The 25,956-nt window shown below is 43.3% G+C and overlaps 1 protein-coding gene across 2 annotated transcripts in view; it reads left to right on the top strand.

The window, feature by feature from the left end:
• ACBD3 (acyl-CoA binding domain containing 3) overlaps nucleotides 1-25,312 on the top strand; it is a 30,468-nt gene extending 5,156 nt beyond the window's left edge. Inside the window, exons 2-9 of one of the 2 annotated variants that reach the window (XM_019549557.1) lie at nucleotides 1,448-1,577; nucleotides 11,159-11,300; nucleotides 12,803-12,943; nucleotides 13,739-13,897; nucleotides 16,217-16,391; nucleotides 19,555-19,756; nucleotides 20,733-21,017; nucleotides 23,152-25,312. In XM_019549557.1, the coding sequence (XP_019405102.1) occupies nucleotides 1,448-1,577; nucleotides 11,159-11,300; nucleotides 12,803-12,943; nucleotides 13,739-13,897; nucleotides 16,217-16,391; nucleotides 19,555-19,756; nucleotides 20,733-21,017; nucleotides 23,152-23,363 (1,446 nt within the window). In that variant the 3' untranslated portion in view covers nucleotides 23,364-25,312. Of the gene's footprint in view, nucleotides 1-1,323; nucleotides 1,578-11,158; nucleotides 11,301-12,802; nucleotides 12,944-13,738; nucleotides 13,898-16,216; nucleotides 16,392-19,554; nucleotides 19,757-20,732; nucleotides 21,018-23,151 lie in introns of those variants that run through there. The other variant, XM_019549556.1, reaches the window with a different exon arrangement.
• Nucleotides 25,313-25,956: the final 644 nt, after the last annotated feature.

Here is a 25,956-nt window from a genome sequence, read left to right as displayed (position 1 = left end):
ACAAACTGGAAGCAACTTTGTTTATTTCTGTAGTGCTGGATCACATCTGATTCCTTCCTTGTGACCAGGAGACAATAGCAGTATTCTGGTGGCTGGTGTTTCCTGTAGGATCACAAGGGAGTGAGTTAATTATAGATAGAAATAACAGCACTCTTGCTTTCGCTGGTTCTCTTCCTTCCCTTCTTGCCCCTGTCAGGAAGTTCAGGGCTCAAGGTGTGAGTGCTGAAGTGTGTATTTCCTGAAACCTGCAAAACAGTCACACCATGCCAGAGCAGGAAAGGTGAAAGGGGCTTTCACCTTTTCCAGATAGCTACGGGGGAAAACATTAAAAACCCTGCCATCACTTTTCTGCATGTCCTTTCACAGCATCGGATGAAGCGAGCTTGAGCTCACCAAAGTTTGCACATGGCACATATAGCTACTCTGATTTTTTTAAGGGGCAAATCGACCCTGCCTCCTACATCACGCATAAACCAGACGTGTCACACAGGGTGGGTGATCTGCAGTGCTCCCTCCCATGCTGCTGCCCTCCACAACAGTCTGCGATCCAAGGGGCAGCCAAGAGCTGGGCTACCATTTCAGAAACAGACCCAGTGCTTCATTTCTGCTGCGCCTTAGCCCAGGACTGAAGGGACTCTTCAGAGCTGCCACAGCTAAGAGCCAGAGGCATTCAGGGCAGGCCCGTGGGGTGCTGTGCAGGCAAGAGCCTGGCTAGGCTCACAGGCCCTGGCACCACCCAGCTCTCAGCTAACACCAGCCCTGCCAACTCATGATTTTTGGCATTGTTCTTAAAGTCTACACTGCAGGAATGTGAAAAACTTAGCTCTTCTTTTTATATATATTATATGCATAGAAGAAAGAGCTAAGGTCTTCACATTCCCACTGCGTAGACTTTAAGAACGCCAAAACTCATGAGCTGGCAGGGCTGTAGCACAGCTGCACCGCCCTGGGCGCGCCGAGCAGCTTGGCAGAGTGCCGGCTTGCCCAGGGTTGGGCCACTACCCACGACCAGGGCGTCCTCCTTGGCGCGGGGCTAGAGCAGCAGCGAAAGGCCACGCCTGGGGCTATCGGGAAGGCCCTGAGGCAGCCCGTCCCCTTCCCTCCCCCGCAGCATCCCTGGCCGGGGGCCGACAGCAGCGCAAGGCCCGCGGGGGCGGGGCGAGGGAAGGTTCTTGGGGCGGGGCCGGGAAGCTGGCGCGGGGCCAAGCAGGGAGGGGTGGGTGACCGTGGGTTCGTCAAGAAGGGAGCGGGGCCAGCAGAGGGACTCCTGTGCGCTGGGCGGGGCGGAGCCTTCGCCGGAAGTTCCGGGTCAGAGGGGAGCAGGAAGTCGGGACGTGGCCGCCGCGGCTGGGCTGGAGGGCGGAGGATGGCGGGGGCGGCGGCGGCACTGAGCTCGGAGCGGCTCGAGGTGTCCATCGACGGGCTGACGCTGAGCCCCGACTCGGAGGAGGGGCGCGGCCGCGAGGCGCCCGGGGCGGCGGAGGAGCCCGGGGGGGACGCGGCGGCGCTGAGTCCGGAGCGGCGCTGGGGCTTCGGCCTGGACGAGCTGTACGGGCTGGCGCTGCGCTTCTTCAAAGGTGAGCGGCGGTCGCCCCCTCCCCCAGCGCCCTGGGCATGCGGCGGGGCCCTGTGCTGGCCGGGGCGGAAGGCCCCCTGAGGAGAGGGAGCTCTTGGCCGCCAGAGACTCTATCAGGGATCTGTACGTGCGAGTGGCTCTCGTGGATCCCCGGCCGGAAGTTGAGCCCCCCTGACGGGTGGTCAAATAAGAGCTCACACTGAGAAATCCTTGACACTTTGGTGGCTGCATCCCTACCCTCTGACTTAAAATAGCTTCACACATTTGTTTCTTAGACATGGTCAGAGACGCATGTGGGAGGCTGGCAGGTGTCTGGCTCTTGGGAGGTCCAGTTCTGGTGGACGCTTCCCTCATCATCGAAGAAAACAGCTTCTGCGTTTTCAGCCTGGGCGGCTGTTGTCCTTGTTGTTGGAAAATCCCCCTCGGGTTGGAGGAGTAAAGTTGTTCACTGCCACCTGTTGCTGATGTGGGGCTGGTGCCTATGTTTTGACTCCTTGTCTGACTTCTCTGCCCCTGGGCCGATAATGTGGATGGACAAAGTATTTTGCTCTAATTAGTCATTACCAGGCATAAAGGTATGCCTTTTAATTCTTTCAAATAAGAGGCAGGCAGATGCTCCTAACCAGGCAGTTGATCCAGTAGATACTGCCCACGTAATCTTTCTAAGCAACCCTGAAGTAGACTATGTTGCATTCAAAAGCTTGTCTGGTTCCTGTTGAACTGACTGTGTTTGGTAGACTTTCACTGCTTGCATATTTCTTTGAGCCTCAGGCCTGCAGCATCACTCCAACACTACCATGAGGATTATAGTGGGGTTTTTATCTCCTAATGTAAGTGTGGGCAGTTTGAGAGTCAAAACTCCTGTGTTCTGCTCCAGCCTGTCAGAGACTGTCAGTTTGAATAAGCCCTACACTCTCCCTGCCTTTTTTCCACCTATATAATACTTAACCTGGCCCATAGTTTATGTGTGGCTTAATGAGCACTTCCCTAAAGCACTCAGATGTGATAAGGTGCTTTTCATCCATACAGCAGGTTTTCTTTGTCTTTCAGTTTTGACTATGGTCATACGGGCTCTAGCTTTTACTTCCCTGTAATGTAACCAGCACATGTTGTAATCAAGCTCCCTGCATTACTATTATCATCTTCTGTGGGCTTTTCAGGTGTCAGTTTGAACCATTCAAATCAGTTGGCCAAGTTTCACTTTTGCAGTTGGTCAGTTTCTAGCTGCTTATGCTGTAATGTTTGGACTTCTGAAATATATATTATGGTTGGACTTTGAACTATATATTAGCATCTATATATGTGTGTATATATCTAGATATATAGATGCATATATCTTTATATATCTACATGCATCTGTGTGTGTGTATACATATATTTGCCTTTATACAAGACTTTTTTTTAAAGACTTTTTACAAAATGTTATTCTTACTTAAACTTCAAACTTGTTTATGCTTAGTGCTGGCTAACAAGAATATTTCTCTCTGGTGGAGTTTTGTTAATCTTACTTGAGCCAGAAAGTTTTGTTAAAAAGGATAAACAAACTTTGTGGGAAATCTTGATATTTCATAGTGAGAATCGCATCTGATCCAACAATAGGGATCAGAGGGGGGAGCAAAGTCATGAAATTCCATCCTGTTTTGATCTTTTTATCTAAATATTCCCGTTGAATCACTGTTGTTCCCTCTTTTTGTTTTCATTTGTAAAATATCAGTAGCAGTCTAAGGGCTATATTCACCTAAAGCATCTGTAGCCATTGCAAATCATTACCTTAGTTGCTGAGGCCGATATAAAACATGCTGGGTAGTGGTGGGATGTCTTTGAAATGAACTGATCTCAGCATTTCTTCTAAGACCACTGATACAGGTGCCCACTGTGGGCACAGTTGCCACATACAGTCAGACACCCAGTTACGTGGTTTCAAGTTGCACCGATTCATGTATATGCGCTTTATATAACATGACCATGTTTCAACTTATGCAATACTTTGCTTCATATTTACACTGTTTGCAGTAGAGTGGTTGTTAGTTTGGAGTCTGCTTACATAGCTTTAGCATCACTTGTTGTCTCCTCCAAGATTGTCCATCATTTTTGGTTACCATAACCCCTGAATATTTGTGAAAATGGCATCAAAGAAAGCCTTTGATGTTGTGCCCAAAAGAGCATGTAAGTCTATCAACCTGGCCCAAAAAGTAGAAATCCTTGATAAATTAAGAGAAGGCAATAGTGCTGCGTCAATTACTTGCCAATACAGTTTAAGTGAAATGACTGTGCACACCATTTAAAAAAAAAGGTGAGCAAAAATTAGAGACTGTGTGAAAACGATAACCCCTGTGAGTCTGAGAGTGGTGATGGTGCCTAGAATTCCTCATTTAAATAAGGTTGAAAAACTCCTGTATCTTTGGATCAGTGAAATGACCAGTACAAAAGGAGCAGTTGTCAATGGCGCGGCAATTGCGGCTAAAGCTTCGTCTCTGTATTAGCATGTAGCTAGGAGTAAAGGTTTTAATAAGGCTCTTAATTCCATTATTTTGTGTTTTTTAAAGATCCTTTTATTATGAAATGATGTTATCAAATCTTGGTCCCAGGTCCCTATCCCCGTTTTTCATTGACTTTAATGCCTCAAGTTACACGGTTTCAACTTGCACGGTGTTTTCCAGGAATGTATGCCCTGCGTAACTCAGGGGTCCAACTGTAGTTATTAGTCACTGAATTAAGGAGACTGTGCAAAACAAACCAAATCCTTTCATCCTTAGCAAGGTGCATCCCAACATTGGCCTATATATGTGTGTGGTTGCTTTTACCTTATTCTCTAAAAGCTACGTGAATAGAAGAAGATTGTAGCTGTCAGCCCAGCATTGTTTACAGTGTTGTTTTAAAAAAAAATCTTCTCTGGAGATGTTTGAGCTTATGATGCTTGAACTTGAAACACACTGTTAAGGCATTCTTGTTTTGGGAATTGTTACTCCCGGTGGCATTAGGGCATGTGGTGTTGATGGAGAAATCCTAGGCTGGTACACTAAAGGGGTTGCCAGTCAAGATGGAAAGACATTCACCCTAATGAATAGAAACTTGATCACCTACTGCCTCTGCACATGCACATCTAGATGTAGCTCACACTGCACGGCCTTGCAGCTTTAGGTCCTTCTTGTGCCTGGTACTCTAGTTGGGAGATCCCAGCCCCTGTCCAAGAAAGCAAAAGCTCTTTTCCGCCAGTTTGGTGCTTTGTGCCTGCCTTGGCTACTTGTCAGAAACTGTGACTGCTCCTTTGGGAACAGCTGCCTACCCCCTGGACACAGCTGACACAGAGGCTGCCATGTGCCCAGCAATGTTCTCTGTTGCAAGCAGTCAAGGGGTTGGAGCCACACTTTACAGCCTGGCTCATCCATCTGCTCCTCCTGTACTCCTGGGACCAGCCAACACAGGGTGGGTTGCAGGGATAGTTGCTGGCATCTGCAGGAGCAATTTCAGCAGCAGGGGCTCCTGTTGCCCCCTCAGGTACAGACAGGCAGGGAGGGAGCAGCACTGGAAAGAGCACAGCAGAGTCAGGTCCTACCATTGCTGCCTTTACCTGGCACCAGCTAGATCAGTGGTTCTTAATCTTTTTAGCCTCAAGGCACCTCTCTGCCTCTTCTGATGCAGATTGGGGCTGAGTCACTCTCAGCTGGAGTGCCTCAAAATTCGGAAAAGTTATGGAGGGGTGCCTTGAGGTTAAAAGGGTTGAGGACTAGTGCTGTAAAGCCTTAGTTTTGAACAAAATGCTTCAGTATCATTTAATCACTGGGATTTATGGTTGGCATGTGTTCATATTGCTTACTATTCATCTCCAGGCTGTCTTCTGTTGGCACCACCTGTGTGATAGTGCATTGACAGTAATCATCTGATTATTGGGAAGCAGTTCTGGAATCCTAAGTATTGTTTACTTTCATCTGAGAGTCATTTGTTTTTGTACCATGATAAAGAAGTAAAATCTTTGTTCTTTAGAGATGCCCACAAATGCTTTGGTATAAGATGTGTGATACAGCCTTTTCTGCTGCTTGGCACGTAATGATTGGTTCCTAAAAATGGCTCAGTTGTGCCACCAATGACTCACATCTGTGAATTCTTGTTATCTGGAATTTGAAAAGCCTTTTACCTGCTGTAGAGACCTACATCTATGATTGAGACTGTGCTAGTGTTTGTTAATTACGCATGAATGTAAGGATTCCTTTGAGTGACTTAGAAAACTTTATTCATTCCTCACTATAAGTACTTAAGGATATGAATTTGTATCAAAAAGGATTCATCGCCGTAATACTTTTAAAGAGAAAAAATTCCAGGCTCGTCTAACAAATTGCCTAGAATAGATGCAGTAATGCACTAATCCTCCTTCTTAGACACTTTATATTGTACCATGTTTTTTGTAATGGGCTTTTGTAAGTCTTTTAGTTTAGTTTAAGAAAACAGTGGTCATTCCAATATCTAGCCTTCTCTGAGCAGAATACTACAGCTCCTTTTCTCCAAGCTTAACTTACTGCGTTTTTCCCTTTGACTCCATATAATCATTTGCCCATGTGATTTTTTTTTCATTTTTTTTAAGTACTGCTTCACAATAATAGAAAATCTCATTGAGAGTTGCTTTATATTACACCCTATTGTTTGTGAGCTGCTTTTCATTGCTGTTTCACTCTGAAATAGGCCCATCTTGGTTATGCTACTTTTGCCACCAAACATTAAACTATAACAATTATGTTTATTGTTAGCTGGTATAGCTCGCTTAGAGCAGGATTGGCCAGCCTGTGGTACTGGTGCCACAAGTGGCAGAGGCAGCCCCTTTGGCATGCAGGCAATACAGGGACAGAGAGCAGGAATCAGAAAGCAAAGCAGCAAATGGTGTGCAGAGCACAGGGAAGGACAAAGAAAGCAAGCAGATCAGGCAGGGAGTACAGGGCAGGGAGCAGAGCAGCAGATGAGGATTGGAGTGGCACTTGGAGCGTGGGGCTGATTTGTAGCATATCTGCCAAAATTGTTGGCTCCCACTGACTTAGCACATGTTAGCATGGGTTAAAAACGTTGCCTTCATAAGGATGATCCATTGAGTTGCTCATTGTACATCTTTACTTTGTTTGCAGCATCCTGTTAAAGTGGCAGCATTTTAAAGAGAAGCCACATCTGGAACAAAACTTTCTGGATTGGTAATAGCCAAGTATGCTAGACCTGTTTCTGTACAGAGGGCCAGGTATTTGCATTTTGCTGTAGAATCCCTGCTGACAGAATCTGAATGTGAACATAGCATATTAAATGTCCTCATGGGTAAGAAATGGGACCTTGTTAACAAGTTCAGTCCTTTTTTTAACCCTCCATTCTTCCATTCCTCCATTCTGTGGCAGGATGCCTCCCATCTACCATTAGATGCCCTGCTACCATCAGTGCATGTTCTTGGGGCAAATGGAATGTATTCTTCACAGGTCATCTGGCTCCTTTTCCAAATGTGGAATGTATTAAATTGAAGCTAAATTATAACCTTGCCACAGTAGATGTTATCAGTGCTAACTCTGATTGTAGTGAAAATCTGGGTGATCACAGATTTAAAGAGTCAGAACTTCTTCCTTTGCTAGGTAAACCTTGAGGATAACCTAGGTCTCATGACTGTCCAGCTCTGAAGCAGATGTTTTCAGCCATTCTCTTCCACATGATGTAGCTTAATTGAAGATTTCTAAGCTTTGTGCGTGGTAGCATAGGCTGGTGCCCTCTAATTAATTAAAATAGGTACCAGTATACCACTCAGAAGGCCAAATTCTCTTGGCTCAGAAAAATGACATTTGCTGTGTACTCTGATTTTCATTATGAATAAACAAGCCACTGAACATCTTTTCCTGACCCCTTATCTCTACTCTCAGTGAAAAGTTCTGTGTCTCTTTTTTTTTTCTTTAAAGCTTTTTACTTCCTTCCCTTGAGGTATCTTTCTCCATGAAAGTAGATTTCAACCTCATTTTAGCTTTTGGAGCTAGGCTTTCAGAGCGCTCTCTTGTCTAATCTGGGAAAAGGCAGATGCATTATTCTCAGTTGTTCATAGAAACAGGTTATCAATCCTGTTCTGAGCTGGCCTCAGTTGTTGCCTAGCTCTGCTCATAACATTTGTATGTAACCTACACCAGCGATTCCCAGCACGCTGCCTGTGTGTGCCATGGTGCCCCCTGAAATTTATTCAGGTGCCCCTGCACACTTTCACACTCAGTAAAAAATCATTATTCCAACAAAAAATGCTGTCACTGCTTATTGAACTTGGGCTGTACACAACTGTCGCCAGAACAAGACTGAGTCAGTCTGACTGATGCAGTGACTGAGTGGCGCTTGCTACTCCCTCCCCATATGAAACTATGCACATATCCAGGGTTCTCAATTCTAAACTTTAATATTCAGATTGGCTTTTTCTTTTAAATTCGAGCGTCCCCTTGAGCACACAAATGTTGGGAACCCCTGACCTACACTGTCAACACTATGGCATTCAGCAGTGGAATTGCTCTGTCAGAGAACCGCAAATACATATTTTCTATTGTTAAAGTTGCCCGCCATATTTAGCAACTTGACATTTAGCCTAGATTGGCAAGTGAAGTCTACTTTCAAGAATGAATGACCAAAAAGTAATTTAGACTGGCTTTGTTCACATTCAGACTGATATTGTTGTAGTAACATGACCCAAAAACCAGTCGCACTGAAAATCAGATTCCAGTCATTCCATTTACTTTGTCTAATTCAGGATTTGAACAGTTGCTAAATTTGCAAGCAACTTGCAGCCAAAGAGCTGGGTTTCAGAAATTAGTCACTGATTTCAGCTAAAATGTCTGTGTAAACTGCTTTCAGTAAAACTGCAAGCAAAGCAGCTAAATTTAGCAGACTGTTTGTAAGCAGCAGAGTTGGGCATACTTTGATGGTGTCACAGGTCTGGAAAACCTAGCCACAGGATAGCCTGTAAAATCAATCATTGCCATCTTCTATCCTGTTTTTTATATAGATTCATATATAATTGCCCATCATGGTATCTGACCCATAGTTTTTTCTTTTAAGCTTGCAGAAAAACAACTTCAAAATGATCATGTGAATAATGAGCTAACTTCTATACAGAGAGCCTTCATAAGCTCCTAAATAGTTGCCTCCCTTGTTGTGATTACTAAACACCCCTCCAGCTTGGGTTCAGTCCCAATTCTAATGCAACTTAGCCACATTCATGTGCTTCATGAATGACTCGTGCCTCTGGCATCTGCGGAGGGCACAGTGGTAGTAAGCAGGGGAGCTCTTGCAGCTGCCACTATTGATTTGCTGGGGGGTATTGAGCGTCAGCCAAGGGTTGGTGACCACCCACTGCCAGCAGCATCAGCGGTGGCCAGCAGGAATTGCAGCCCACCAGTGGCAGGGTGGCAAGTGGTGATGCAACTTTTTGTAGGGAATGCACTGCCACGCTGGGGGGGGTGAGGGGGCGGCTTGCATGCACCCGCTATGCATTTCCCCGATGTACTTGATGCTGTACTTTTGATAAACTTGGCTCCTAACCCAACAAGCCTGCCTTCTGAATCACACTGCATTAGAAGGGTAAGTGAAAACCTGGTTTAAACTTGGCAGAAGTGTCTCCAAGTGAAATTGAGCTGTCACTTGTTGCCCTAAGGAGACAAATTTCAAACAAAGGGAAATATGGAAGAGGTGCATTAGAAAATGGCTTTTTAAAATGAGGCTCCTTTTGAAAGAAGCAGAACAAGGGCTGAGATACAGACGAAGAATTTACCAGGCTGATGGCACTACAGAAGCAAGAAACATACAGTGGTGCCTCACATTAGACACAACAACCGCTCTGAAGCAAAGCTTCAAGTCTCAGAAAGGTTATACAATTTGGGGCTTTGACTAATCAAAATCATTTAACCATTTGATCATTAATCATTTGCAATATGTATTCAGACAGAATGTATAGATCTTGCTGGTTGAACATTCTGATCAGAGAACGTACGTGGAAGTACTAATTCCTCCTTGTACCTTACCTTCATTTTGATTTAAAAGTATGATGGAAAGTTTATAAGTACATTGCCACAGTAACTGTGATGGTGCAGAGATGGGGAAAATGGGTCATAGATATATTCAAGATTCTGGAAGAAACATTGTGGCTCTGGAGAATGGACCAGGGGAGGATGTAAATGCTGCTTTATTTTCTTGCACTCTGTCTCAAGCTTCAAACCTAATTGCCTGCATGTAGTAGTGAGTCACAATTCAATCAGAACCAATTAAGTCTACACTTCTGAGAACTGTTCCATTAAAAACATGCCTCCTACTTACTCCGTGTGTCTAGTTTCTCTCCTGGTGCTTGGCATTCTTATGTTTTTGGGGCCCTAATTGGGTAAATTGCTAAAAGAATAAAGGTCTTCGCTATTAGGTGTCAGACCCAAAGTCTTACTGTTACGGAGCCACTTGGTTAAGTTGTCCTCTAGATGTCCAGCCCACCAATGTGAAAGACTGACATCTTTATTTGGTAAACTGACACTTGAAAACCTGTAGCTGCTTTGACTGCTAATTCATGACCACACACAGTACGGGGACAGGTTAGGTTTGGAGTTCAGTAGACTATTTCTGTGAATTCCCTATTGTGGTTACCTTCAATAACTGTTCTTTTATGCTTATTTTTCTTGGAAAAAAAGAGAGAGATCATTCATTCTGTTCTGTGAAACAGGAAACATGTCTCTTCAGTAAGCTACTGCTCTGCTGTCTTATTTTGACAGCTTGTTAAATGCACCAGGGTAGTCCTAGTTGACTGACTTTTAAATCTTCATCTTTAATGTTTGGTGTAACTGAATTAAAGCCACTTCTCTATATGCAGATCAGTCCATGCTGTACAAGATGCTGGGTTATAGAACTAGTGCAGAATCATTTATCTTTGAAAATCATTGATATACCGTATATATTAATGTTTTCAATGCTGTCCACCTCCACTAGGGCCAAAGCCCTCTCAGTTTAAGCCTTGTTTATAATAATTGTCAATGCTACTCTCTTACTTGGTGGGATACTACTGTATTTTGCTAAGGCAGCTGGAGTAATCAGACTGCCTTAAGCTGGACTTTTTCCTTCCATCTTGGTTTAGTTTATTTTGTGCAGTCTTTTTATAACTTTACAGAGAGTAGAGTTAAAATCCGTAAGGCAAAGTCAACCTTCGCACAAAAGGTTTTTGCACTTGCATTACAATGGACTTGGCAGGCATATTGAGAGAATTTCCATTAGAAGCTTTTTAAATATTTGAAAACTCTGTGCCCGTATGATGCAGTGTGAGCCTACTTAATAGCTGTGTCTCTGGTGAGCTTTCCAACTAAAGATATAATCAAGGATGCAAAATCTTAGGGCACTAATTTCTAATAACTAAAGCTGAGGATCTCTCTTCTAGATGCATGTGTCAGTTCTTATTTAAATATATTGCTTTCATTTACCAAGGCACTAAGGGCACATTAGAGTCTTAATTTTTTCTGCAAAAAATCAAGGGGAGGTTCTTTGAGATTTTTCGTGTGTGTGTGTGTATCTGATCTCATAATGAATAAATCAGAATACTAGATTCTTTTCTCTCTTCTGCAGAAAAAGATGGCAAAGCCTTTCATCCAACATATGAAGAAAAACTCAGACTTGTGGCCCTGCACAAACAAGTTCTGTTGGGACCTTACAATCCTGATGCTTGCCCCGAAGTTGGGTTCTTTGATGTGCTGGGAAATGATAGAAGGTAAAAAGTCTGTCACTTACATTGATCTTTACTTCAACTGCATTCCTCCTAGTGCTTTTGATTCGGCTGTAGCCAAACAAATACATTTGTCTGTCAAAAAGTGGGGGGAAAGGAAGTTCTCTGCGTAAGTATGTCATCTGTGACTATACAACTAGAAGAATAAAATAGTGGTGTTTGGAACAGAGGTGCATACCATCAATACCAATATAAAGAAAACTAGCCGTATCAGATATCAGCCTGATAAGGCTGAAAACTTGGCTGATTAAATGCTGGTGCTGCACATAGCTGCAGCGCAGCACTCGGGCAGTGAGGAACGGAGCCAGCAGTGTAGAGGGCTGCCTCAAGCTGGTAAGTCCAGTGTGGTAGAAGGGGCATGGGGAACCAGATCAATGCCCCCCATGGTGAGGGAGGGGGGCAGGCACTGCCCAGGCAGGGCAGAGGGGGCTGGAGCCACAGCTCATGGGGCTTGCACCCCGGGAGGGCATGGGGGGTGGTATGTACCCCCTGGATCGGCACAGGGCAGGGTGGGCTGCATCTGGGATTTTTCTGAGCAAGGGCTGGGCTTGGAGTGGGTGCCAGTACTGCTGGGAAGGTACTGCATCCACCCCAGATTTCACCACTGCTCCACTCCCAGTACTACCAGCTGCCCAGTGCAGTGCTGGCTTAACGCCTAGCCTCCACCCACATGCCAGGAAGAGCTGGGGCTGCGCTAGGTGGCTGGCAGCAGCAGCACTAGGAGCAGAGCGGTGGTGAAATCTGAGGTGGATGCAGCATCCTCCCAGCACTGCTGGAGCCCACTCTGAGCCCAGCCCCTGCCGAGGAAAGCCCCACACAGTCCTGGCTATGGGCCTCCCCACTTCTCCTCTGTCCCATGATCCACTCCACCCCACACATCTGCTTCTGCCCCACTCCCTTCCTCATCATGGGGGCATCAATCTGCCCCTTTCACCCCACAGACTTACCTGCCAGACACTCTCTCCTAGCTGCTGGGCTGCATTTCTGGCCCCATCCGTGCTGCGGCTGCACACGGCATTTATCGGCAACTTTACCAGCCCTACAGCCAAAAAAAAAAAAAAAAAGCCAATTGTCAGTAATGTCAATTTTCCTTTTATCGGTGCCAATATGATATGGATCAATGCATCTCTATAAAGCTGTAGTATGTGCCAGTTGAATGTGTTGATCATAAAACAGAAAAAGGGAAGGAGAGTACACCAGATAACTACTTGCCAGTTTACCTGCATTTTAAAATGTTCAAAGTATGATGCAAAGTTGTGTGTAGTTTTAATAGCATGCGTGAAGATTTATTGGGAATGCTTTAACAAAGTCATTACGTTTTTGCCCCTTATTTCACAAGTTGGATTGTGAGAGAAGTGCTTGGGAGCTCTACAAAGTCAAATGCTGCTTTCTGCAAGAGTTGAAACTACTTGTTTTAGAGCTATTGTGTCATTAATGCACTAGGGTAATAAGACTCTTTTTGTTGTTCTTATAATTTTTTCTCTCAGGAAAGAATGGGTCGCCCTTGGAAATATGTCAAAACAAGAAGCCATGGCAGAGTTTGTGAAGCTCTTAAATAGATGTTGTCATCTGTTTTCAACATATGTCACCTCCCATAAGATCGAGAAAGAAGAGCAAGAAAGAAAAAGGTGAAGCTTCGGGTAGAGAGCAGAGACTGGGTGCATCGCTCTGCCTGCAGATAATGCCACAGCTAACTTAGCTGCAACCTCTGAGCTCTGTCATGTTTTTCTCCTAAAAAATTACATTGCACCGTTTGCACTTAAGCTTTTATACATGATAAGTATTTGAGGGATGGAGGGTAAGAGAACTGCTGGTATCCTTACAATACCTTGGAAGTTGCAGTTCTCGCTGAATTCTGCTGAAACCTCTGATCTCTATGAGCAGTTTGTGAGTATTTCTCACAAGTACCTTTTCCACAATCCTTCAGGCTGAACTAGAAAGTAATTCTTATTTTACAAGTTTTCAGCAAGCAGTGAATGTATACCCAGTACCACCTAGTGCAGCTAATATAAGAGCAGGTGCTGTGTAATACCTTCTAGGCAATTAAGAATGTGCAGGGACTAATTGAAATTTGAGCTCCAAGACATTTTAGGGTTGTCTCCCCATGTCCCCGTCCCCCCCCATTATCTGTTGCCAGAAACTGTTAGAAAGTTGTTCTCATATTAGAATTCTAAGTTCACACTTGGTAAATCATAGTTCAGCAAAACCTAAAATCTTGTTGATTTTTCTACTCCACATTTTTAATGCAGCTGAAAAATGTTGGAATGGAAGGTGTAAACTAAAGGGAGCTCTTATGTGCTCGCTGCAAGGCAATATATCTGTGCAGCTATAACTTTTGACATGAATCTGAATATATAATGGTACAAGTAACTTGCTCTAAGATTGTAAAGATGCTGAAATGTCTTACTGAATGGATGAAACAGGAGAGAAGAGGAAGAACGAAGGCGCCGTGAAGAGGAAGAGCGAGAGCGCTTACAAAAGGAAGAAGAGAGACGCAGGAAAGAGGAGGAAGAAAGATTGAGACAGGAAGAAGAGGAGCGGAGGCGGATAGAGGAAGAGAGGCTCCGGATGGAACAGCAGAAGTGAGTAGTTGATATATAGATGGTAAGATGAAGAAAACCAGCTACCTGTACTTGGAAAAAGTTGCCTTTTCAGTCTACTCCAGAACTGCTTTAGCATTATGGGAAACCAAAAGTGTTGGGCACAGGCATCCAAACTGCAAGTAAAGTATGACCTAAAGAATTTTACAATGCCATTTCCAGATGCCCAGCTTTACAGGGATGCTGTCTGCAAAGGCTACATATCCCAGTATTCAGTGTATTTGGAGTTGATTTGATGTGAAGTTTGTCTTAAGGTGCAGCCTTCAGTCTGGAATCTGTAGGGATGTTTTTTAATGAGCATTTTGCAGCTCCTGTTCCTAACAAGTTGCTAATGCAACCCTTTGTTGAGCAAATTTCGAGTGTATCCATGAAAATGTTATTTAAACTGTGATTCTGAAAGACCTACCTGAACTGAGATTAGCACTTTTTCCCCCCCTAGAGGTTCAGTATACATTACTGTGCTTTAGTTCTGTCCATCTAGGGAAGAGAACTTTCAAACTTGGTTTCAAAAATTTATATTTCTAATGTTTGGATTTTTTTCCAAGGTATAGTGGTTTTCAGTTCCCACTTGCTACTGACCTCCCACAACTTAGGCTAAAGTACCTCTAGAAATCAAGCTACTTAAGAGCCTGAACTTTATGTGCTCCCTACTAAAAATTAGTCAAAGGTAGTGATGCTTAGCACTACCACTTAAACAAAAAACCCTACAAAACACAGGTTGGATGTGTAAATTATTGCACACACAATGATAAGCACTTCCAGAAACATAGATCCATTTGTTACCTCTGCAGTGTATAAGAGTTCTAGTTAACACAAGCTGGTACTGGAATGCAAGACATGTTTTGTCCAGTATCTGATCCAGTCTTTGTTCCTAGACAATTACTGTTTTTTGCCCTTTCTGGCAGAAAGGAAGTAGAAAGTGTATTTGGAACTCATCCATGTATTTAACTCTGAAGCATTAACCTATTGCATCTGTTAGCATATCAAGCAAACTGCCTGTTTGACAGCATTCTAAAGTCTTCCCTTGAATGGAAACATAGTTTTATGCATTGTCTAGGAAAACTAAGGTAGATCTAATTTTATAAGACGTTCTCCCTAAGTATAAAACTCATCCTTGGCTGTTGTGAAAAGGCCTGCTTCAGCACTCCAAGCCCCTCCAACACAGAAGGCAAACCTTTTTTTTAGGCATACCTGAACAACACCCCACGTGCCTTTTTTGCTTCAGACCAAGGAATTGAATTATACATGGTTTCTAGTGCTTCCTTTCTAGCTTCTCAGTTTTGAAACAGATGTTGCCAAATAAAGCGAATCAGCTGTGCCAAGATGCTTCATTGGGCAAACTGCATATCGCTTTGTCCCACCTGCTGATGATGCAGGACAAGGGGTGATGTGCTCTTTTAGGGTTTGAGGGGTCTGGTCATGTGAACACTGGGAATTCCTAGGCAGGGCTGGACTCTTTAAGCCCTGAGAGCACCTGCCTGGTTATCCCTGCCTCCTTTGTGATCTCCAGGGGTGGGTCTGGGGAAAGTGAGGCCTTTCCTGCTTACCCAGCCCCGAAGATGGGCCTGAATAAAAGGGTAAACTTTGCTTTTCCTGCTTACCCAGGTGCGTCCCCAGAGATTCCAGGGGCAGGTTTGGGTAAGTGGGTCCTGACATGGAGTTGTAGGGCGCCAGGGATTCCCCAGGTCCCATGCCTCCACACTGGGACCTGCAGAAGTGTTTCCTGGTGGCACCCAGAATTTCCCTGGGGTAGTTCTCCAAGTGTGGGAAAGCCAGGTAAGTGCTCCAGGGGGGCCCTCAGAGCACCTGTCCTTGGTGGCTAGAGCATGTGCTCCACATTCCCGCCACAGCTAACAGACATCTGCTGTAATCAAGTGGCAGAACTTATTGCTACCTTTTGGCATGCTGCTGATGTGCCATGAGAAAAGGTAGCAATGTCTGTTTGCTCACTATTTGTGCCACCATGACATTTTCAACGGCAGCACAAATGTGACATCTGTTTCTACCCTCAGACTGTGGATGGTGATACGGTATGTGTCTTACCGAGCCTTTGATTTGATACTTCAGGTTTTCAAGGACCAAGTAGAAAATAAGTTGACTTTCTTGTTTATGCTTTCAGCTGGTGCATTTGAAATACGAGAGAACTCACTTGCAACATCTCTAGACTTTGTTCCATTATACGGACCCTGTGTTAGTTTGCACAAGAATTCAATTCACTATACCAGAGGGCAGTTAGATGTAGTGATCTCTCTGATTTCCTCTGCCAATTGTAGTGATCACATTCTACTCTTGACAATCTAGGCAACAGATAATGGCAGCACTGAATTCCCAAACCGCTGTTCAGTTCCAGCAGTATGCAGCCCAGCAGTATCCGGGCAACTACGAACAGCAGCAGATCCTAATTCGTCAGCTCCAAGAACAACATTATCAACAGTACATGCAGCAACTGTATCAAGTCCAGCTTGCACAGCAGCAGGTACAGTAGATTAGCTGAGAAGCACAGGGTCTGTGGTTTTTGGTGTTCCCTGTCCTGGGCTGTGTCCAGAACTGCAAAAGTACCTGGTGATATCCCTTGACAGAAAATAAAAGGAGGTTGGTTTGTTTTTTGGGTTTTTTTTAATCTCTCTCAAAGGTTAATGCAGCGCTTAAAACCAAGGTAGCGACAGTCCCCCAAGCAAGCTTTGTTCTTGGCTTTCTTTTTGTTTTTTGTTTTCCCCCTAATTTCTTCCATTACCTTTTTTAAGGCAGCTGTCAATTTTAAGACTAATCTAAACAGTTTAAACTTTATTCCTCTAAGAGGACTCCACTAATTGTTCTACTTCTGGTTTGAATTCTTGGTGGTCACAGTGAAGCACTCCACAAAAATTAATGCGTTTCAGTAATGAAGGGTGGCATTCTTTTCAATTCCTTGTTTTTTAAGTCATAAGTTGTAACAGTTCACGTGGTATTTTTGTTAGCCTAAACGTCATACTTGCCACTCACACAGGAAGGAATTCTATTCCTGGCCACAGTGCATGTGGACAGCTACACTCATGCAGACTGGGTATGCGCAGCAAGCTATACAGTAGACATGTACACAGCCAGGCCATATACATGAACCCCTCGTGGGCTCATAGTAGTGTCAAAGGCTGAGAAAGGTATTTAACCAAAACCCATGACTAGGAGGGCTGAGACTTGGACAGAGGGAGAGAGACTTTCTTGTCTTTTGTCCTGAGTAGCTGGGCAGCTAGGATGACACTTGCCTGGGAAGCTGGAGGACCTGGATTCTGTCCCCTCCTCCCTCTTCTCCTCTTTTTCCTTGCCTTACCCAGAAGGGATTTAACCCTAGGTCTCTCACTTCCCAGAACCTTGCTCTAACCATCACACTACAGGTCAGGCATTATCCAGTTCCTTCTCCTTCTCCTTTTTGGAGTTGGCTTCCTGGGCAGTTGTTGTGAAAGTGAGATCTGGGGCCACAAGGAAGAGAGCAAGACAGATGGTATGTGGCCCACTGAGGTGGCTGCTAGCTTGAAAGGGAAGGGGCCTACCTTCTTGAGGTGGATAGTGGAGCAGTTGCCTGGACTTACTCAACTCAAAGATGCATGAAGTTGGTTAGCTTGAGGAGTTCGTGTTTGAGAGTTTTATACTCGGGGATCCCTAAAAAGAAGCATATTAATGGCAAGTTTAGTCCATAACATGCATCAGTGTCAATACTTTTTTTTCTTTTGTCCTCTCTCATTGGAACCTCTTAAAGAGGCACTGCATCCTCAAATTGCTAAAAGCTACCTTTGTTGGTCATTCATTACAGTCCCTAAAGTTTCATTTTTGAAGCATTATATAATACAGACATCTTAACCCACTTCTAAAGATCTACACCTCTTCTCTGCCCCTCATCTTGGAAAGAGTGCTTGAGGTTATTTCAAGCATGTGTGGATTTCCAGGGTTTAAGTAGGAGTTCATGGTGATAGAAATAATTCCACCAGGACTTTCTGTTCAGTTCCATGTTATTCTGACTGCTAACGCCCCCCACCCCCGCCAAAAAATAGGGCCCTGTAGAAAGATTATCTCATTATGGACTGTTAGACTGGGTAGTTCATTGAGCAGTGGTTCTCAATCAGGGTGCTGTGAGACCCTTCATCTGAGGCTGCTGTGACACAGGAGCCACCATCATGGTGGTAGCAGCCAAGTAAACTGTCATGAATGCAGGGCTTCAGCATTATGTGTTTTAACTTTCAAGTAGGAAGAAGAGCTACATTATGTTGTAGCCCTTCCCAGTCTGGCCTGACCCACACCATCCAGCAGTGAAGGTGTGCAGGACAGTTTCACCTGTGCACCTCTGTTTCCAGGAGATGGCATACTGCTGGAACTGACAGACAGTCGGCAGTTTCTAGCTAGTGTGCTGCTTTTCAAAAGGCTGAACTCTGGATTCTCTTAAAATGCAAAATCTTGCCATCTTCCACTTAGAAATGTTCTGATTCAGTACATGCATGAACAGTTGCTTACAGGAGAGAAGCTACTTACCTGTACAGTAACTGGAATTCCAGATGTGGTGCTGTGTTTGTGTGTTTGTTTTGTGACCTCCAGCTTTGGAGGCTTATCAGTTGGTCTCTGAACTGAGCAGTGGTTGACTAATTCTTCTTTTTAATGCCCTCTGTGCTGTCATGTTAGGATCATAGGGTCATGGTGTTATATATGGATGATGCATCTGCATAGCACTGGTACAGTAGTTTTGAGTTTGAGATGTGTAACTTTTATTCTGTAATGCAGAATTTCTGGAAGAGTAAAAGGTGTATTGCAATAAGTAATTCTTGTTCAGTGAGTCATCTAGGAGTTAATAAAATCCTAAGCATTTCTAACAATACCAGTCTTTATGAGAAGAGGCTAATATAGCTGTTCTCTTGATGTTTGTTATGCTTATGATCTCCCCATTCAGTCTGATTCATTAACTTCCCAAAACTTTTCAGGACTGACCTATTGGGTTGATTCCCCACTGGCTAACAGTAACTGTAATAGGCTCAAAGAGTCTCTGATGGCATGGTGGTGTCTTTCCTTTTGTTGGAGCGACCAAATCTTTGCAGAGAGCCAGCACAAATCTGTGCCAGTCCCATCCCAGTAAGGCTTGTGATGTTAGAAGTATGCAGGCCTTATTCTGCTTGCAGTGAATCCGCTGCCAAGCCTTGAACCTCGACCCATAGCTTATTTTCTAAAGCTGCCCCCTACTGCAGTTCTTCTCTGGCTTCTAAGCTTCAGACAAACTTGAAAGAAAATTTCTCTTTAAAGAAGATTATTGTAAACCCACAAACTGGCAGGGGATTTAATGCTGTCCTCAAGTACTTCTGACTTCTAAAGTCATGACTAGATTTCCGGCTGGACACATTCCAGAAAGCTAATAAGTCCACTAATGTGTCAGTGGTGGGTATAAATCTTTTCAAAGCAAGTATCAACTAAGGCTTTTTCATGAGCAAAATTACTATAGCAGTTAGCTGAAGCATGAAACATTGCTGCAATTGGATGTAAGCTCCCAGGTTGGAGAAAAATGTTGGCTTAAATTCTTAGAAGTTTCTCTCTTAAGAGCTGCTGTCATGGGAAAGGGACAGAACTCTCAAAGATTTTATTTTTTTCTTCCTTGCTTTTACTTGATTGAATATTTCTAATTGTAGGCAGCCTTGCAGAAACAGCAGGAGGCAGCAGTAGCCACAGCAGCAACAGCAGGGGCTTCTGTCAGTACCATGTCAAAGGTGAATGCAGCTACTCCTGGGGAAGTCCCATCTGTTAACGGACAAGCCAATGCACATACGGACAGCCCTGAAAAAGAGCTGGATGCAGATGGTTTGGAAGAAGCACTGGAGAATGGACCAAAAGGTACAAGTGCAACTAGATTCTTTTTTAAAGCTGCCAAGAGCACAAGGCTTTCATGAGAATCATGTCCGTCTTGGCTCTGGTTTTCTGGTTACTGCACTTTGCTTGCCATGCAAGAGTTCGCGTTAATTCCTGGGCTCAGTCTCTTCTTCTCCAAAGGCGAGAGGACCTGGTTGTAGAGACTAAACTATCAGCTCTTAAGGGAACAAGACCTGTGTTCAGCAGCTAATGTACCTAAACTGTGAGGAGGGTTGGATAGGATCTAGAGCCTCAGCCTTTCCTCTTGGACTAAAGTTTATGGCCTTGTAGCAGTGCATAAGAGAGCAGGTAGGATGAGGCCAGTTCTCTTTCTGGTCTCGCTTGTGTATGAGCTGTGTTCAGAAGCTGACTCCTGTTTTACCCTGCTGAAGTTCTTGAAAACTGTTAACAAAAAACAAAAGGAATGTATGCAGTCCCTTATGGGAAATGGTTCTAGTGACTACTTGTCAGTATACCCTGTCACACATTTAGGAGTTACGTTTCAAGGATTTGTTTTAAGGGGTTTAAGTTATCTTGAGTAGGTGTCACAGAATCAGTCCCTGCATAAGTCCTTTCCTGTGATTATGGGATATTAGAGTGTACTGAACCCTGATGTCTTGAAAAGAACTCTTGTTCCTTCTTGGTCTTGAGTAAATGTGTTTTATGCATTTTAAAAAAAACAAACAAACCTTGTCAGGCAGCCTAGGTATGCAAAATAAGGAAAAATCGCTCAGCTAAGTGAATGGGTCTGAATAGTGGTTTTTGTACAGTGAGTTTCGTGGGAGTTTGTCAGACCTGTTACGAGAGCTTTGCTTTGTTGCATGATCCAATTTGAAAGTAGTCAGTCTTGTTCTGTCTGAACTATAATAGGGCACTGTTTTATTAGAGTGGCATATTAAATTATATTAAAATATCTGTATCTTCTTGGGTAAATTGTTTAACTGCCTTCCTCTTTTTTTAGAATCTGTTCCAGTGATCGCAGCTCCATCCATGTGGACACGGCCCCAAATAAAAGACTTCAAGGAGAAGATCCGACAGGATGCAGACTCTGTGATCACTGTCGGGCGAGGAGAAGTGGTTACCGTTAGAGTCCCCACTCATGAAGAGGGGTCGTATCTCTTCTGGGAATTTGCTACAGACAATTATGACATTGGTTTTGGGGTATATTTTGAATGGACAGACTCCCCTAACACTGCAGTCAGCGTGCATGTCAGTGAATCCAGTGACGATGAGGATGAAGATGAAGGTACTTGCTTTATTTTATGGACCCTCTTGTTGATGCAAGAGTTTAGCCAACTAAGAATGTATTATAGTCTCTCATGCCTGATCTCCCAGGTGGTAGCACACAGAAGTTTGCTATACTGTGCATAGCAGCTGTCCAGCTGGTAACCCTCTAGAAACAATTTAGTTTATTTTGAATTGGACTCAAAGCTGTTTTAGGTCCTCTACCTACCCAAAGTGGGTTTCAGACAGTGCATGAAATTGGCTTCCAAGGTTGTCTGTTCCATTGTTCCACTTTTGACTTAGTGGTTGTCTTATCTGCTGGTGCTGTGTCCAGATGCAAAAGACTTCAGGAACAGGACCTCCACTTTCCTTATGTTCTTCCATAGGATTGATTGAAATCAATGATGTAGGAATGAAGGGGTTTGTGTATGGTTGGTACTTGCTGAACAGGCCTAAATCTGGCACTTTTGATAAACTTTCCAGGCAAGAAATTCCTCTGTGTTCTGGCTGCTGGCAGATGTTAATTTAAACGTTTGATTGCAACTTGAGAGGTTTTATCTTGCATCTGCAAAAAATGCACATTCTCACATGCCAAATGTGCATGGCATAATACAACTTTTGGTATCTGGGATAAAATTCCTTAGGTCCCAGTATGTGTGACTGCTGGTATGTGGAGAGCCCTACACACGGACTGGTTCCTGATGCTCTGCTTCCCATAGTGCCCTTTCATTTTGCAGGCACCCAGACATGTAAAAGTACACTGTGCAGCCTGGCAAGGGGAGAACTGGTTTCAGCAGTTTGGATCTATACAGATGTGCCCATGTAATCTGGGCACAAGGGACACTTGCATGTTGCATGCCACATGATCAAAGTTAAGAGCAGTTGTAAACCAGCCACAAAGATGTTACACATTTAATGTTGAACATCTCTGGGCCCTTTTTGTCATTTTATTTCATCATAAAATTCTTGCGCATGTGGCATATCGTAGTTTATTGTGTAATTAATACATTTTGAGCAAACATGTAATGTCTGCCAAGGGCCTCCAGAACCCCTCAGCATTTCCTTCTTTTCCTGACCACCACATTGTATCAAGCATTCTAGCCAAAGGCTTGGCCTCGACTCCATTTTCTCAGCCAAAGGGGAATCTGGCATGTCGTCATAAGCTTTTGACCCAGGCAGACATCTTCTGGTCCACTAAATTGCTAAGCAAACTCCGTGTATGCAGTACGCTGTCTAAAATTACACACAAGGATTCACTTTGAGGTGCAAATCTTTTGCCCGGGGAGGGAAATTGTGGCCTGCAGTGTTTACTACAGAATGAGGCAAAAGGACTTTTTTGTTGTGTAGTTGAGTCTTTAGGTTAAGCCACCCCACTTTAACACCAGCTGTTATACAGCTTATGACCACAGTTTGACTAGCTGATCTGCTTTTACTATCCATTCAGCAGTCAGCTGAGATTAATGGAAGCTGTAGGTTCTCAACACATTTGAAGATGAGGCCATAAATGCAGGAGTGTCTAACATCAAAACACTACAACTATAATTGGAGTGTATGATTTGAAGAATGTTTGGATTGAACTGTGGTGCATTTACCCTTCTTATAACATCAGTTACCATTTGCTATTTTTCCTTAAAATGGATAAAATGCCTGAGGATAGAAAAAACAATTTTCTGTTGCTTCCTCTTAGAAATCCGTTGCAATTTGATTGACTGCATCAGTAATTCAGTTAAAGTGCTGTCTTTAACTATAAAGGCAGAGGATGTTCTAAAACTCTGACAATGCTAACTATATATTAAATAGCAATATTACAGCACTATTAGTGACTGCCCACATGGCACTTAGTTACAGCACTTGATCAGAATACTTAAGAGGTTGCTTAGTGAGGGACATTGTAGCTGTCCTGTGCTGACTGGCTAACTGTAGCAGAGTATAACAAAATTATAATCTGTCCTCAAATCCTTACCCTGAATGTGTAGTCAAACAGTTTCAAACCCCCCTTTTCCCACCAAATTCTTCTTTTTTGGTTAAAGGAGTAAATTTGCATATGTGTGGTTCCTGATAAACTTGAGAAAATTGACTCATCAAAATTAGATTTTATTCTTATTTTGCTCAAAATATTGTCCTCAATGATGGCTATTAAACTTTTTTCCTTACAGAAAATGCTAGCAATGAAGAAAAAGCCAAAAAGAACGCCAACAAGCCTCAACTAGATGAAATTGTGCCTGTGTACAGAAGAGACTGTCATGAAGAAGTCTATGCTGGCAGCCACCAGTACCCAGGGAGAGGAGTCTATCTCCTTAAATTTGACAACTCTTATTCATTATGGAGGTCAAAAACAGTTTACTACAGAGTCTATTACACTAGATAAAGATGTTGCAGTGTCAGAGGCTGGGGCTGTGCAGAAGATGTCATTTTATTTGGAATTTTCTTCAGTCAGATCTTTTGAGTCTGTTTTTTACCCCAACTGTATCTATACGGTTTGTGTGAACTTTAAACATTAGAAGCTGGGATCTTTCTGTTGCATGACACTAATGCATATTGCATTAGGGCTTAACATAGGATGGCCCAGCCCTTTCTGGCATCGAGGGGTTAAGCATTGAAAACATTGGCTCCTGTGCTCAGATAGGCCACACACACTGCAGTGGTAAAACCTCTCAACTGTTACGTACACGTGCATTTGGGTGGTGGCTGGTATGGTGGTACCTAGTCTGTATGCTTTGGATAACTTAATTCTTTTGAGGGTCCCATCATTTAATAGGCAGGATCAAAAAAAAAAAGCAAGTTGCATTGTAGCAAGTCTCAAAACTGTATTTGAATGTCAGAATTTTACACCATTAAACTTGAAACTTTAGTGGATGCAGTTTAGAAAACAGTTGTCTTGCTTCTGTCTTCACGCAAGAGGTAACTTATGGTCAATCTCTTAAAAAAATGTAGTGAATAAAGCAAAAATGAACAGCAGTTGTCTCCAGTGGGGCTCCATAGCCCAAGTCAATACGATGGTGAAGTCATGTTTTTCTGGGAAGCCTCTTGTCTGTCTTCCGATCTTGAAGACTTAATCTGGACAGTGGTCAGCAATGAGATGTGTAACTCTCTAGGGACAAATAGAAATTTTCTTTTCTCTACTCATGGTTAAATCTGGGTCTCACTTCTGGATTGGATTCTGGTTTGGCACCTAGTTCCTGCCTCATTTTCTGTTGTGGTTCTGTTACGTAGGCTTCACACTGAAAACAGTTTTCTGCACAACTTGTAAGTCCTGCTTTGTGGGGGGGGAGGGGTTTGGCTTTTTTTTTTTTAACCTAAATTGCGTTAGCAAACTGTATGGATTAATGTTGCACTAATTACGGAAATCACTGCCAGGAACAACCTGCTTTCATTTTAATCTGGTAGTACTTGTGTGCAAACTCTGCTTCAATTCTCATATGTAATTATGTTTTGCAGGGGAATGCACCTGCAGATAGTAAATATGGTAGCTTTAATCTGCATAATGTTTTAGGTATCATTGAAGGTTCTTCATAGATCTTGCTTAGAAAAATGCAGATAGCTATCTGGTGTGTATTTGCAGTAACAACCCATGTTTTGTATGGAGCCCTGTTTCCAAAAGGTGAGGGTAGAGTAGAGCTAGTGCAACACTGACTTGTGTAAGTGCATTCTGTAGGTGTAATGCACTCTGTTACTGAATATATTTTTGATTAATTTTGGATCTCTTTTGAATCGCTTCTAGCAGTAGGATTTCCATCAATTAGCTGCAGCTTGTACAGTTCCATAGCCATGGGAATGTTGGCATTTGGTGGGGGAGTTTTTGTACATACCCATTCCTTTTACTTTCTCATACCAACTATGGAGAAACTTCTCCTAAAGTACTCTGTCTTGCATTTGGTTCAGCAACACCATACCAGCTTATGGCTAGTTAGTGCTGCTCTATCCAAAAGACCTGTAAAATGTTCTGCTCATGTACATACAGTATATAAACCATGGAGTTAGAAAGTACCTTGCTTTTAAGAAAAACTGTATTTAAAATGTAAACAAGACTTTAAAAAGGCAGGCACTAATATATTTCTTCCAGTCCTCAATTTAGATTATTTTGTCCATACAAAAAAAAAAATGTTAAGCTGACTTTTTGTCTAAAAATAATTGTTCTTGGGAGCGGTGTTTGTCGCTTTAAATGGCAGCAATTACTGTCGCGTGTTGGATGTTAGAACTTTTCAGTTTCCAAACTTTTTTTATTGCCTCTGGCTGCTGATTAGTACAGTACAAGTGCGATTTCAAAATACCTTGGAATAATATATTTAATCTTAATTAAAATACATTTATCTGTAATCCTGTTGGCTTTTTATTAAGATGGAAATTGTCTTCATTATCATACCTTCCTTGACAGCTGCATAGATAACAGTAATTTTTCAAAACTGTCTTTTTCTTATAAAGATACAGGATAAAACCACCAACAGTTAGCACCGGCCTAGTGAAGGGGCACTTGGAGGGGCTGGATGTGTTCAGATCAGCAGGCCCAGATGACTTTCATCCAAGGGTGCTGAAGAAATTGGCCAGTGTCATAGCTGAGCCACTGGCACGACTGTTTGAGCACTCATGGTGCTCAGGACAGGTCCCAGAGGACTGGAAAAGGGCCAACGTGGTTCCTATTTTCAAGAATGGGAGAAAAGACTATCTGTGTTACTAAGCCAGTTAGTCTCACCTCTATCCTCAGGAAAACCTTTGAAAAAAATTAAGGACCACATTTGTGCGAGTCCAGCAGGAGAAATAATGCTGAAGGGTAACCAGCATAGATTCATAGCAGGTAGATCCTGCCTGACTAACCTTGTTTCTTTTTATGATCAGGTCACCAAATGCTTAGATGAAGGGATTGAAGTAGATGTCATTTACTTGGATTTCAAAAAGGTCTTTGATATGGTGTCTCATCCCTTTCTTATAAATAAAACTAAGCGGCTGTGTTGTAGATGGTTACA

This window comes from Crocodylus porosus, unplaced genomic scaffold (genome assembly GCF_001723895.1).
Source record: "Crocodylus porosus isolate Cpor-Errol unplaced genomic scaffold, CroPor_comp1, whole genome shotgun sequence".
NCBI classification, from domain to species: domain Eukaryota; kingdom Metazoa; phylum Chordata; order Crocodylia; family Crocodylidae; genus Crocodylus; species Crocodylus porosus.
This window is presented reverse-complemented; position numbering and strand designations above follow the sequence as displayed.